The sequence below is a fragment of the Eriocheir sinensis genome, unplaced genomic scaffold, assembly GCF_024679095.1.
Source record: "Eriocheir sinensis breed Jianghai 21 unplaced genomic scaffold, ASM2467909v1 Scaffold1401, whole genome shotgun sequence".
Taxonomy (NCBI): Eukaryota; Metazoa; Arthropoda; class Malacostraca; order Decapoda; family Varunidae; genus Eriocheir; species Eriocheir sinensis.
In genome coordinates, this window is record NW_026110742.1 from 5,824 (window position 1) to 20,000 (window position 14,177).

At 41.0% G+C, this 14,177-nt stretch overlaps 1 protein-coding gene across 1 annotated transcript in view; it reads left to right on the forward strand.

Annotated features, from left to right (window-relative positions):
* Nucleotides 1–1,080: 1,080 nt before the first annotated feature.
* LOC126989996 (uncharacterized) overlaps nucleotides 1,081–14,177 on the forward strand; it is a gene marked incomplete at its 5' end in the record, with an annotated part of 38,269 nt that continues 25,172 nt past the window's right edge. The window contains 2 exons of the mRNA XM_050848585.1: nucleotides 1,081–1,303; nucleotides 3,144–3,267. Of these exons, the coding sequence (XP_050704542.1) occupies nucleotides 1,081–1,303; nucleotides 3,144–3,267 (347 nt within the window). The remainder of the gene's footprint in view (nucleotides 1,304–3,143; nucleotides 3,268–14,177) is intronic.

Consider the following 14,177-nt stretch of genomic DNA (forward strand, 5'->3'; position numbering starts at 1 on the left):
ATGAAAAAACAGTAATCAACCTGTACTATTTATACGCCAGAGGAAGTTGGTAAAGGACAGGGAGTCATTCTTGTGTCGTGTTCGTGGCAGCAATCTCGGAAACAAGTAAAAACAAAAACGATAATGGATGAAAGTAGCCGCTAGTAATCTTAACTTCCACTTACGTATTTGTCTTTTCTTTCCTTTGGTCACCAAGTTGGTTTCCTTTTTATGTTTGTTTCGCCGGAAATAAAAGAAAATGAAAACAGTAAATAATTAACCTGACTTTTACATTTTCCTAACTAGCCCCGAATTCTCTCCTTCGCGTCCTTCAGCGCAGGTTGGGGAGTTGTTATCGTCGGGCGAGTTTGTCGGGAAAAAAAATAATTAGTCCAACTGAGCCGAGCATCTACAAGTACGACGCTGTTCGTTACTTCGTGAGCAACTGTTTTTCTTCCTTCCCTGTCCTTGTAATTGTCATCTGAGTTCAAGACCAAAAATATCATAATCACTACTTAATTGATGAGTCTAGCCTCAGGAAAACAACTTAAAATCCCAGACTAACTTTCCTTAATTATTTTCACTTCACAGACCGGGGAGTTGCAATCGACGGTGGAGGTTAAAATCGGAAAAAAATGAATAAATAATAATCAAACTCTGCTGAACTTTCCTGAATGACACTTGTATCTGTCTTTGCTCAGGTTCTCGTAGGAGTTTAAAGTAAGAGACAAATAAAAAAAATAATAGTTATGGAATTAATAATGAATCAAACTATTATGCTACTTAATTCTTCCTGACCGACGTTTTGCTGTCGTTTTCTTTGCACAGATTGTCGGTGGAGTTTATAAAAGAAGACGAAGAAAACAGAGCTATGGCCGCTCAACACACGAACCCAACTATTATGCTACTTAACTTCTCCTGACTGACTTTATTTTGTCGGTTTCTTTACACAGGTTATCGGTGGAGTTGTCGTCGGTGCTGTTTAAAAAGAAGACAAAAAAACAAAAACAAAAAAAACAACTACAGTGACTCCACACACGAACCCAACTATTATGCCACTTAACTTTTTCCTAACTAATCTGTGTCGTCTTCTCCTCACAGGTCGGGGCGTTGTTCTACTCGGTGGTGAAGCAATGGGGCTGGGAGGTGCTGGGGCTGCTGTACGAGGACACGGCGGACGCAGTTGGCAAATCCGTGTGTCACTTCACCCTTGAGTCCATCTACTCGTACAAGGAATTCAAGCTCAAGCCGCACCACCAAAAATACAGTCCCAACGCCGGAAACTTCACGCAGCTCCTCTTAGGGTTCCAGGACAAAGCAAGGAGTGAGTGTTGCATTAAAAAAGTTTGTGTACCCCTCCCCCCCTTTCTTTATGTTGTTCCTTATCTTCTTTTAATTTTGTATTTATTTGTCTGTTTTCTGTATGGTCGTGGACTCGTGGTGTGTGTGTGTGTGTGTGTGTGTGTGTGTGTGTGTGTGTGCGCGCCGAGACTTTAAGTGAAATGTGTTATTATTATTATTAATGTTTTTGTTTATTGCTCCTGTGATTGCTGTTGTTGCTGTTTGTGGTAGTGGTGTTAGTGTTGTTCTTGTTGTTGTAATTATCATTGTTGTTGCTGTCGTTGTCTCAAGCCACCATCGTTTCGTCTTGTTGTGGAATTACCCAACTTCTATAACCCCACCTTGGCTCACCTGTCCTCCCTCTTCTTGTTGTAATTAGTAGCTTCATTGTATTTCTAGGAAGCTCTCAACTTTTGCCACCCGTCCACTTACCTGTTTGTGACTGTCGCTTTCCGTATCCTTACCTGTCTTTTCCTCTCCTTCTTCTTTTCATTCATTCACTCACTCACTCACCTACTCACCTACTCACTCACTCACTTGTCTTTTTCTCTCCAACATCTTTTTAATCACTCATTCACTTACTGTCTTTTTCTCTCCTACATCTTTTCACTCATTCACTTACTCACTGTCTTTTTCTCTCTTACATCTTTTCACTCATTCACTTACTCACTGTCTTTTTCTCTCCTACATCTTTTCACTCACTCTCACTCACCTATCTTTTTCTCTCCTACATCTTTTCACTCACTCACTCACTCACTCACTTACCTGTCTTTTCCTCTTCTGCATCTTTTCACTCACTCACTCACTCACCTTCCTTTTCCTCACTCACTCATTCACTCACCTGCCTTTTCCTCTCCTGCATCCTTTATTCTAACTCGTTGCCTCTCGACTCAGCATCTGTTTATCCTCTCTTCGTTAGAATAAGTGTGGCTGTCATTTAATCACACCTATTGGACTGCACCTGTGTTTCTTTTTCTTGCTTCATTTTAACTCTCAAGAAGCTTCAAAGGTGAGGCGCTGCGTTGTGATTTAGTTTCCTCTCCTCTTGCTCTCACTGGCCACTTTGCGTCTCTGTACTGCTGTTGTTGTTGTTTGTTGTTATTGTTCTCGATGTTGTTTCGCTTTTTTCACAGCATCCCTAAAACAATTCACTTTCCCCGCCGCCTGCTGGTAAATATTGAGTCACCCTTTTTTTTCGCGCCGGATGTCTTTCTTCTTTTTTTTTTTTTTTTTAATCACCGTTGTTCGCGTGGGCGTAAAAAAATACCGCCTCCAATTTAAAGGCCGTTAGTTTTTTTGTTTTCCGTTTGTAGCAGGAGTGTGGAGGGAAGGTCTTTTTCTCTCCCTGCCAAACGATGTCAATGGAAAAAAAATATACACAAGATCACAAGCAAAATCGAAAATGCTATATGGTACAGAGAGGTTTAGATGCATCATATTTCATACACGATTTTTTTTACGTTATACAACACATTACAGTAATACAACCTGCTCTAATGAAAAACGCCGCAACCTACACCGCACATCCTACACCCCCACTATTTAGCGTCCCATAATTTGTACACAGCTGACAACACCTTTCACCCTACACCTCTCCTTCACCCTGCACCTCGCACCTCTACACGCACACCCACACTCCAAGCCCTGCCCCAGCCCCCCCAGAAAAACTTTGCATCCCACACCTTTCACTTTACAATCGCACCCCATTTTACACCCCACGTCCAAGACTCCTCACCCTTCACGAACCTCCACACCCTCACACTCACGCCCCACAACGTAACGCCTAAAACACACATCCCACATTCTGCACCTTTTACCGCCAGGCACCCTACAGTCCCACACCCTGTACCACCATACACCCTACAGCCACATCTCACACAGCACCTCCCCACAGCCACATTCTAGCACACTACACCATATATCTACAAGGGAACGACCACCAAAAAAGTAAAACAACGGAGTATGTGCCTGCGAATTTGTGAGTACCATTTTTTGTGTGTGTGCGTTGAAAGACTGCTTTGTACAACTCCTTTGACTACACACACACACACACACACACACACACACACACACACACACACACACACACACACACATTTAATATTTTCAGTGTCTTTTAATAATTGATTTGAAGGCTCACTCATCCTTTCATTGAGCACAACAAACAGCTACTTAGTCTGCATTAATCGCTTTACCAGGAGGGCGAAACAAGTATCATTAATGGATAAATATTTTGCAACTTGTTTTATTTAAAATAATAATTATTTGTTGTAGATCATCACATGAGGCAAGACAAGAGAGATAAACTTAGTGTGACTCAGTTATTGTGTTGCTCTTCATGTTTATCTCGTGTGTTTTCTTGCGCGCGGGTTTTTTGTGTGTGTGTCTGTGTTGTGTGTGTTTAGTCTTTGGTAACGTTGTTTGGAAATTAAGGAGGAACATGAAGGAAGAAAGAAATGGATACTCTTTCAATACTTTCCACTGTTTTTCCCTGCCTCATGCTCGTCCTAAGCAGTCCTTCTCTCACCTGTGTGCCCACTAAAGTTGGCTAAACTCGTCCAACATTACGCTGATGCATCTGTCGCTTATCTTGAATCCGGTCACTATTTGTATATCCACAGATCAAAGGTAAGAAAAGGTGTTATCAGTCCAGAGTCAGAAAAAACGGTAGGAAATACTAGACGATATATACCTTTCAAACAACTACTAAGATTCTACTAGCGAGGAAACTAGAGTCAACATCTAAAAAAGAACTCAGAACATTATCACGCCAGCTGTCTCTATATCACTATAAAACTTCGCACTAATAAAGGAGAACCCGCATAATATGTCTAATTTAGAAACTGCACAACTGCTATAAAGAAAAAAAAGTTACAGTATTTTCAAGTGCGGAAGAAAACGTACTTGGTGTGAGTGTGGGTATAGAGGTATTAATCAGGTTCTGGGAGAAGAGGTTTGGCGGTGGTGATGGTGGTGGTGGTAGTGGTGGTGGTGGCGGTGGTAGTGGTGATGGTGGTGGAGGGAGGGATAAAGGGTGGTTAGCGTAAGGTTTCGGCTTTATTGTTGTGACCCAAAATAAACCTCTCTTGACGTCTTAGGGAGGGAGGAGAGGGAAGAGAGAGAGGAGAGAGAGGAGAGAGAGGAGAGAGAGGAAGAGAGAGAGAGAGAGAGAGAGAGAGAGAGAGAGAGAGAGAGAGAGAGAGAGAGAGAGAGAGAGAGATTGAGAGAGAGAGAGAGAGAGAGAGAGAGAGAGGATGCAATTTATTCTTTCTTTAACTTTCGAATGTGTTTTCTGGCGAATGAAACTAATTAATCTCATTGCAGGTAAACTTTCGTGACTCTGAGCTCAGTTGTTGTTGCTGCGGCTGGACCTCGTTATAATTGGGTCAGCGAGTGTGTTAGTTTATTTATGTTCCTTGTTTAAGTAGGGGGTGAAATATCCTTAATCATAGTTGTCACAAAGAAGTAGTAGTAGGAGGAGGAGGAGTAGAAGGAGTGTGAGGGAACTGAAAAGGATTAAAAAAGGAGTAAAAAACGATAAGAAAAACAGCAAAAAATATGGGGACTATGGGGATGATTAGGAGAATGAGGAGAAAACGAAGAATAATATAAAAGATGATGTGAGGAGAAGCAGTAGAAGAAGGAATGGGAGGAAGATGAGAAGCATAAAAATAAAAAGAGCGAAAAGGTGAAAAAGAAAACTATGGAAATGATGAAGAAGGAAAGGGAGGAAACGAAAAGAAGGAAGAACAAAGAGGAAAAAAAGATGATGATGGCAATGATGAGGATGAGAGAATGGTGATGAAGAAGCTTAAAAATAGAAGTATATGGGTCGTAGTATAAGACATTTCGTCGCTCAAGAACACATTTGACAAGACTTTCGTAGGAGTTGTGGGCATTTCCAGGAGTAGTTTTATGACTCTGGTGGGAGGTTGACCCTTCCTCTGTGCCATGAGCCTGAAGAAACACTCAATAAGACCCGACTGACCCCCTCTTTGACCTTTAAAAATAGATGATGTGAGAAGCGAAAGTGTATGTTACGAGAGGAAGGAAGAGACAGGTGGCGTAAGAAGCAGCAAAAGAGTAGGCTAGTATGAAATGACCGGGAAAAAGATGAAAGAAGGTGGAAAAAGGAAAATATAAAAAGGCTATCAAAACAAGGTAATGAGTCAAGGGAGCGTAAGGAAAAACAAGCCTTGGCAAGTGTAAGTTTTAAAAGGCGGGTCTGCGAAATCTTTACGTGTGATGATTGCATACAGAGAAAATGAGTTCTTGAATGTAGTTGAGGAGGAGGAGGAGGAGGAGGAGGAGGACGAGGAGAGGGAGGAAGATGAAGATAATGATGATGATGATGATGATGGTGATGATGATGATAATAATAATGAAGAAGAAGAAGAAAAGAAGAAGAAGAAGAAGAAGAAGAAGAAGAAGAAGAAGAAGAGGAAGACGTGGGGTAATAATAATAATAACAATAATAATAATTACAACAATAATAATAATAATAATAATAATAATAATAATAATAATAATAATAATAATAATAATAATAATAATAATAATAATGATAATAATAATAAGAAGAAGAAGAGAAAGAAGTAGGAAATAAAAATAAAAATAAAGAGAAAAAAAAAGAAGCCGAAGAAAACGAGGATGAAGACGAGGAGGAGGTGAAGGAGCAGGAAGAGGGGGTCCTTTGATCCTCACTCTCCTCCTCTGACAGCCGTGAAGGGTTTCCTCCAAGGCCGCGGCGGAGATTTCCCAACGAAGGTCTTTTGATCGGCCTCGAACCCTGGGCGGTGGAAAACATCAGATTCCATGACACGCCGGAATGTGTGGTGACGACGATGATGATGATGATAGTGATGATGATGATAAGAATAAGATTAGAAGAAAAATAATAAAAGACTTGGTTTATTGATGTAGAATTTGCCCAATAGCTGAAAATAAACAGTCTGCGAAAGAAAAAGCTGCATTAACGTGAGTGAAAAAAAAAAAAAGAATTGCAGCGCAGAAAGAAAATTAAAAGAGGGGATGATGACATGTTAATGACGTTTACAGTGGAGGGAATGGGACTTTCCTCTTACGTGACTGCTCGCTCTGCTGGGGAATGTGACGTTACGGGGCCGGACCACTCTGAGGGGGGCGGGGGCGGGATGGAGGGGCAGGAAATTGGGATGTGTAAGGGACTGGCATTTAAATCTCTCCAGGCTCTTGTGAAAATGATCAGAGAGGGTGGGAAGGTACAGACTGAGAGAGGAAAACAAGTGAAATTATGAAATGAGTTGTAGATTTTGAAGAGGCAGTTTTTTTGTCAAGTCACACCTATAGTATTGTAGTTATTCTTTTTCACTGTTATTGCTATTGTTGCTGTTGCGGTTCTTTTCATAGTTCGGTTCACTGATACACATTTCGAGTGGGAAAGAAAACGGCACAGGAGGGCCCAGTTGCCCCCCCACCCCCTCCAGGAAGGAAGGAAGGAACCGCCGGCCCAACGCGATTAAATCCAGGAAGTCGAGCGTTAAAATTAATCGTCCACCAAACTATTGCCTTAATTAACTTACGCCTAATTCCTTTATCCGAATCCTTGAGACCTCCGAAGAAACTAAGGAGGAAGAGGAGGAGTGTGGGGGAGAGGAAGGTCTTGCGGCTCTTGTCGTTGTGACCCGCCCCGAGGCTGACACACGAGGCACAGATCGGTATTGTCAGACGCTTCCTCTTCTCACATCAACAATTTCCAAAGGTCAAAAAAGAGATCAGACGGGTCGTAATGAGTGTTTTTTTAGGTTCATGGTACAGAGGAAGGGTCAAACTACCACCAGGGCCATAAAACTACCCCTAGAAATGCGCAAAACTCCTACGAAAGCCTTGTCAAATGTGTGTTTGCTTGGGGACCGAAATGTTTAAGAATATGACCGCTGGACCGTATTCTTAAACATCTCGGTACTCAAGCGCACACATTTGACCAGGCTTTCATAGGAGTTGTGTGCATTTCCATGGGTAGTTTTATGACCCCGATGGTAGTTTGACGATGCCTCTTTACCGTGAACGTGAAAAAAAAACCCACTGATGAGAACGCGTTTAACCTCTTTTTTGGGGTCTATAGAAATAACGGATGTGAGAGGTGAAAGTGTCCAAGATTACCGACCACAACTCCGGCGGGGACGAGGGAGCAAGGACGTGCCAGGGAAGGGGCGTGACAGTAAGGGTCTCCTCCACTCCGCCGCCGCCGCCGCCGCCTCACACGATAATGCCCTGATTTGAATTCATGCCGCGGCGAGAGCTTGTGGGAGCTTTTTGCCGAGAGCTGCTGACGTCTGCTTGCTTACTCTCTCTCTCTCTCTCTCTCTCTCTCTCTCTCTCTCTCTCTCTCTCTCTCTCTCTCTCTCTCTCTCTCTCTCTCTCTCTCTCTCTCTCTCTCTCTCTCTCTCTCTCTCTCTCTCTCTTCCTTCCTTCCTTCCTTCCTTCCTTTTTTCTTTTTTCTTTCTTTTCCTTTCTTTCTTTTTTCTTTCTTCTCTACATGCTTACTCTCTGTCTATCTAGATATCTTTTTTTCTTTCTTCATTTATTTATTTTCTCCATTTCATTTTTTTCCTTCTTTTTCTTTTTTTCTTTTCCCGTAGAGAGGAGTTGACGTCTACTAGCTCGTCCTTCGCTCCTTTCCTGGTGATGCCCTTCCTGTCCCTCTCTTCTTTGTGGCCGCACCAGAGGAACATCAAATTACCGCTCCGCTCGACCTCAGCCACAGTGTCCTTGGCCTGGAAAACACGTCTCATCAGATGTAATTAAAGGATCACAGAGGTCTATTTTTGCTGGTTGAGTGGTGGCGATCAAAGGGTGCATTAAGGAACGGTCTATGGCTGAACTGGCACCGTACAGAAAAGGATGTCGTAAAGGGAATGGAACGGTTTAATACAGTCATGATTTTAATGTTACGGTAAATGCAGAGTCTAGTTGTCGTAGCGCGGTAAGGGATTATGATTCGCCCAGACACTTAACGAAGAGAGAGACCAAACTGCTACAACGAGCGGCCTTTTAGAACTGAACATTAGCGAACGTGTGCGACATGATGGCCTGAAAGCTCTGTCCCTGGATTTCGCGAACAAAGAGGATTACCAAACCATAACATTAGTACGCGTGTGTCTCCTGCTTGTATAGAAGAGCTCTTGGTGATGTTCTCTTGTCGGAGCATGGCGTAGTGTGGCGTGATGTGGTGTGGTTTGGCGTAGTATGGCGCGACGTGATGTGGTGCTTCATTACGTGGCGTGGTTTAGTGTTATTTGGCGCTGCGTAACGAGGGGTGGTGTGGCGTGGGTGATGTGGTTTGGTATGGCATGGCTAGCTGTGGCGTGATGTGGCTTTGAGTGATATGGCTTTGAGTGGTGTGGAGAGATGTGGCTTGGAGTGATGTGGCTTGGAGAATTGGTGATTGGAGTGATGTGGCTTGCCTTGGAGTACTGATGGTTGGAGTGACGTGGCGTGGAGCGGTGTGGCGCGGCAGTGTGGCTAAGGGCTAGGAAGGTCAAGACAAACCAGGAAAACACATCATTTCGAGGCAAAAGGGCAGGGGCGTCAGTCTTGTAAGTCTTCGTTTCTCTTATCTAAAAAGTCATTCGTAAGGCTTAAATCCACGGCTCACTTCGGTTATTCAATTGCTACCGTTTTTCCCGATACTTTTTGTGGTTTTATTTTTATGACCATTTTTGTTTGGGGACAGGCTCGCTTCAGCTCTATTAAACTGTTTGAGAAAGCATAATCAATAAAGCAGCGAGTAGCGGGCTTTTTTTTTACATTATTGTTTCCCTTTTTTGTGCCCTTGAGCTGTCTCCTTTGTTGTAAAAAAAAATGGAGAATACAGGTGGAGGCAGCAACAATGACAATTTTCTCAGCGTCATCACAGACTATATGACATTTTCGATCCACTTTGCTAATTCTGCCCACGTCTCTATCTAGTCTTGCCGCTTTCGCTTTACTCAGTCACCCTTCCCTCTTCTTCCATCACATCTTTTTCACCTCGCTTGCCCCGGAGACCGTCCCATCAGCTTCATCCTCGCCTCAGGAATGGACGAGACTCACATTTACGTTTAATTTGTTGTCGCAGGTGAGAGATGTCCGTGCATGGCCTTCATTGTAATTAGATCTTGCCGTAATGGTGTAGAATCGTCGCCTGCATTAAAACAGTGGGAAGCTCAAAGGGTGTGGGAATTGAATTATTTTCCCGGTGGCGGCGCAGCGTGAGGGTGCTCCTGGGAAGAGTGGTTTCCCTTAGCTTGAGGAGACCGCTGGCAGGCATCTGGGTCGAGGAGAGCGGTGGGGGGGAGGTGGCGTTGTGCTATGTGGGTGTTGTGTGACATGAGACCGCACTAAGTAGAAAATGTAATGGCAGGGGATAGTGATTGTGGGGGGACGCTGTGTAATGTGGGTTGTGTGTGACGTGGGACTGAACTGAAAGGGAAATGTGAAGACGGGGGATTTGGGTTGTGAGGGAGCACTGTGTAATGTTGGTGATGTGTGACATGTTGTAGCGTTAATCATTGTTCTCGTCAAAGGTCACACAACAGAAAACTTCGTCCTGACAGCTTTCTTCGCCCTCTGGCACCACTATACCTAATAATGCCTCGAAGCACCAGTTACTTTACCCTCCTCCCCAAGCCTCCAGGGTATTCTCCTCCTGCTCGGAATAATTTCATCACGCAGCATTCGGTGACGGGAATCAACTCCCGTGAAGTTTGCCACTTGGGGCACGTGCCGCCGCATCAGGAGGCAGAGTTTAATCAAGTCTCATGAAGCAGTCACTGATATGAACTTGCCGGAGCAGACGGTGATTGGAAACGTGTTCACTCCATTGTTGTCTTGTGATGACTGGGAAATGCGTCACTCTGCATCACCGGAGCATTCCTGTGCAGTCACGTGTCAGGACCAACAAGACCGGCGTCGTCTGGGCTGGAACTTTTATCCTTCCAAACATCCTGCGACAATACTAGATAACGGTTGTTTTGGGTGAGTCCTTTTGGTCATAAGCAATGGCTTCCTTGCAAGACGCATCATTCTGTCAAGGACGTTGTTGTGGAACGTGAAACCCTCAAGATTTGTGTATCATCGAAAGGAATAGGAGTGTGTGTCCCAGTGGCTTCATCATGCTGTGATTGTTCAATAACCTTGACAATGGTTTGCACAAAAGAAAGATAGAAAAAAAAGAGAGAAAGAAAGAAGAAAGGAAAAATTAATAAATGAAGGAATGAAAACTAACGAACAAGAGAAAAAGAAAGAAAAAGAATAGAAGAAAGAAGGAAAGATAGATATAAAGAAGGAAGAGTAAAAAAAACAGATAAAGGTATTAGTATATATAGATTTATAGGTAAAGCCTATACAAAATAATTTGCATAGTGAGAACGTCCAACAATCCGCGCAATCCACGTGAAGTCGAGGAGTAAAGAAGAACATCTGTCTCTCTCCTAAATTACTTTGACGTCATCTGCGCGGGAGCTTTAAAAAAAGTCGAATAGAAACTAATGATGGAGTCAATTAAAGGCTTGATTGATGCCGACTTCAGCTACGAATTTCCAAACATTTAAGCGTCAAGTTAATAGCATTTCCAATACGAACCAGAACTCACTGGGTCCGTCGGGCATCCACTTCAAACTGAGTCGGCTGAACGCAGACTCTCGCGGCACACTGACCGGCGACGCCTCACCTCGGCGCTCACGGCTGTCTTGCTCGTCTGCTTTAATTCGCAAATATAGGAATAGTGCACTGATGTGTGTGTGTGTGTGTGTGTGTGTGTGTGTGTGTGTGTGTGTGTGTGTGTGTATGTGGGTAGAGGTGTGTCTTTAGTGAGTAGGAGCCAAAGTCTCGAAACATCTGACTCTCTACTTGCCCCTAAATTTCACGTGCTACACTGGAATACATAATTTCGTTATTCTGGCAAGCCAACACATGCTCCCTTAGGTCTTTGTGAGGCACGGGCACGTATATAAAGAAACAGCCGTTGGAACGCAAATTACTCCGCCAGACATTCCTTACAACACTAACAAAGGCAAGAGCTCATTACTAACGCTCTTCCTTTTCATTAGCACCGCGCTCTCGTTTCGTTTGAAGTGATAAATGGAGGAGTGACTGCTTCAAAAAGGAACACCTCGGGCCCTTCCTCCCCCAGCCCTCTTCACGACGCTGTTGGCCGTCGCGTATTCCCTCCCTCCTTCAACACCTCCCCACACAACGCGAACGCCCACATTTTCTGGATCTGTGTTGCTCCCTCGACGATATGCTGTTCACGTTCTTTTGGTTTCTACGATCCTTGTGTGGTTGTGTTTTGTTTGACTTATGTTTATGGTTACTCAGTGATATTTTAAAAAATCCCATTTAACGCAGGTATATTCATGTGCGTTAGGAATTACAGATCATCAAGGTCGTTTTACCTAGTTTTAAAGAGATACTTTTTTCCAAGTATTAAAAGGGGCAGTCCACTGGAGGGGGGGGGGGGGGGTTTAGACGCGACACAAGAGGAATGTTGGGGGCTGGTGGGTTTTAACCCTTATAGTGCCGGAGCCGCCCGGGTGGCTTGGCTAGTAAACTGCCATGAGCCACCCGGGCGGCTTTTCACACACCCTTTATTTTGTTCCATCACTGTGCGTTTATAATAATTATTACGGTATATTTTTTTATAGGTAAACATCCTCAATAATTAAACTTCATCATTCGAAACCTTATGCTTGTTAGTAATGGATAGTCTGTAAAAGAATGAACTATGCATAAAGTTACTTTTGATGATGTCGACACGAGCGATATTAGGCTATTGGATATTATATTATTTTGAATTACCTCTCCAGTAGGAATGTACTTTGTCCTTTAGTCTGATAATCTTATAAACAAACAGATTTTATCATTCTACAACAATAACACTAAACTATATATATATATATATATATATATATATATATATATATATATATATATATATATATATATATATATATATATATATATATATATATATATGAATCCATTGTCTTCGTACGCAGCTGAAACTTCTCCCGAGACGCCTCGCGGAGGGAAGGCGAGAAGAGACGCACTGTAAGTTATTCCTTCAACTCGAAAGAGATTGCAAACGTGTTGTCGTACAGAAAAGATGAAATTGCCGTGTCAGAGCTTATTTTGTCAAACATTTAATGCTACATATACACAACAAACACATCGACCCCAGAAAAGTTAGTAGCTATTTAGTGAGGAAGTTGCATAACAGATCCCAATGACATGTTTCACGAAATAGCTCCAACTTTTCTGGGGTCGATGTGTTTGTTGTGCTGTGCACCAATAAATTTTTGACAGAATAAGCTCTGACACGGCAATGTAATACGTACGTTTGCAATCTACTCCGAGGTGGAAGGATAACTTCAGTGCGTCCCTTCTCGCCTTCCATCCGCTGGACTTTCCGCACTTCAAGTTTTCAGTTTTATTTATAGTTCACCTATCTTGCGTAATAGTTACTTCTTTCTTTCATCAATAAACTTAGAATGGTAGTGCATTGGAACTGTAAATAATAAATTTGAAATTAACAAATATAAATAACATAAAGCGAGTATAAAAATAGGTCAAAGCGGTTGTTATGAATGTTTACTAAGCTTTACTTCATTTGGATTATTTTTACAGAATTACCATGGCGTTGAAAAAGAGAAAATAACAGCTGACATAAAATTCTCCTGAACACGATAATATTATCAGAGTTTAGGTAATCCGAAAAGGTGAAAACACAATTACAATATTATGTTGTAAACACACACACACACACACACACACACACACACACACACACACACACACACACACACACACACACACACACACACACACACACACACACAGATATATATATATATATATATATATATATATATATATATATATATATATATATATATATATATATATATATATATATATATATATATATATATATATATATATATATATATATATATATATATATATATATATATATATATATATATATATATATATATATATATATATATATATATATATATATATATATATATATATATATATATATATATATATATATATATATATATATATATATATATATATATATATATATATATATATATATATATATATATATATATATATATATATATATATATATATATATATATATATATATATATATATATATATATATATATATATATATATAAAAAAGTAAAGACAGTGTGGGTCCGCCCGGAGCCAGCGTTACAGTTCTAGGGTTAAAAAAGGACGAAAAATTAATGATAATATATTTTTGAGAAGTGAGAAATCTGAGAAGAGATTAATGAGGAAAATGGCATATGAAGGTTAAAATTGTTATATAAAATCCGCTTGTATGAAGCGCACTCAGTTTCAGAGCTTAAAAAGGACTAAAAACTAATGATAATAAATTATTGAGCGGTGGAAATTATTGGAAGCAGATATTAATAAGTAAAATGGCATATAGAGGTAGAAATTATAACATGAAATCCAGTATTTACGGTGCGCACTCTGTTTCAGAGCTTAAAAAAGGACGAAAAAGTAATGATAATATATTTTTGAGCATTAAAATTTATTAGAAGCAGAAATTAATAAGGAAAATGACATAAATTATGAATGTTAAAATTATATGAAAATCGGTTTTTAAGTAACGTACTCAGTTCCAGAACTTAAAAAGGACAAAAAGCCAAAGATAATATATTTTTGAGCATTGGAAATCATTAGAAGCAGAAATTAATAAGAAAAATGGTATATGAAGGTTAAAGTTATAATATGAAATCCTGTTTTAATGTAGCGTACCAAGTTTCAAAGCTTAAAAAATAAGTAAAAAC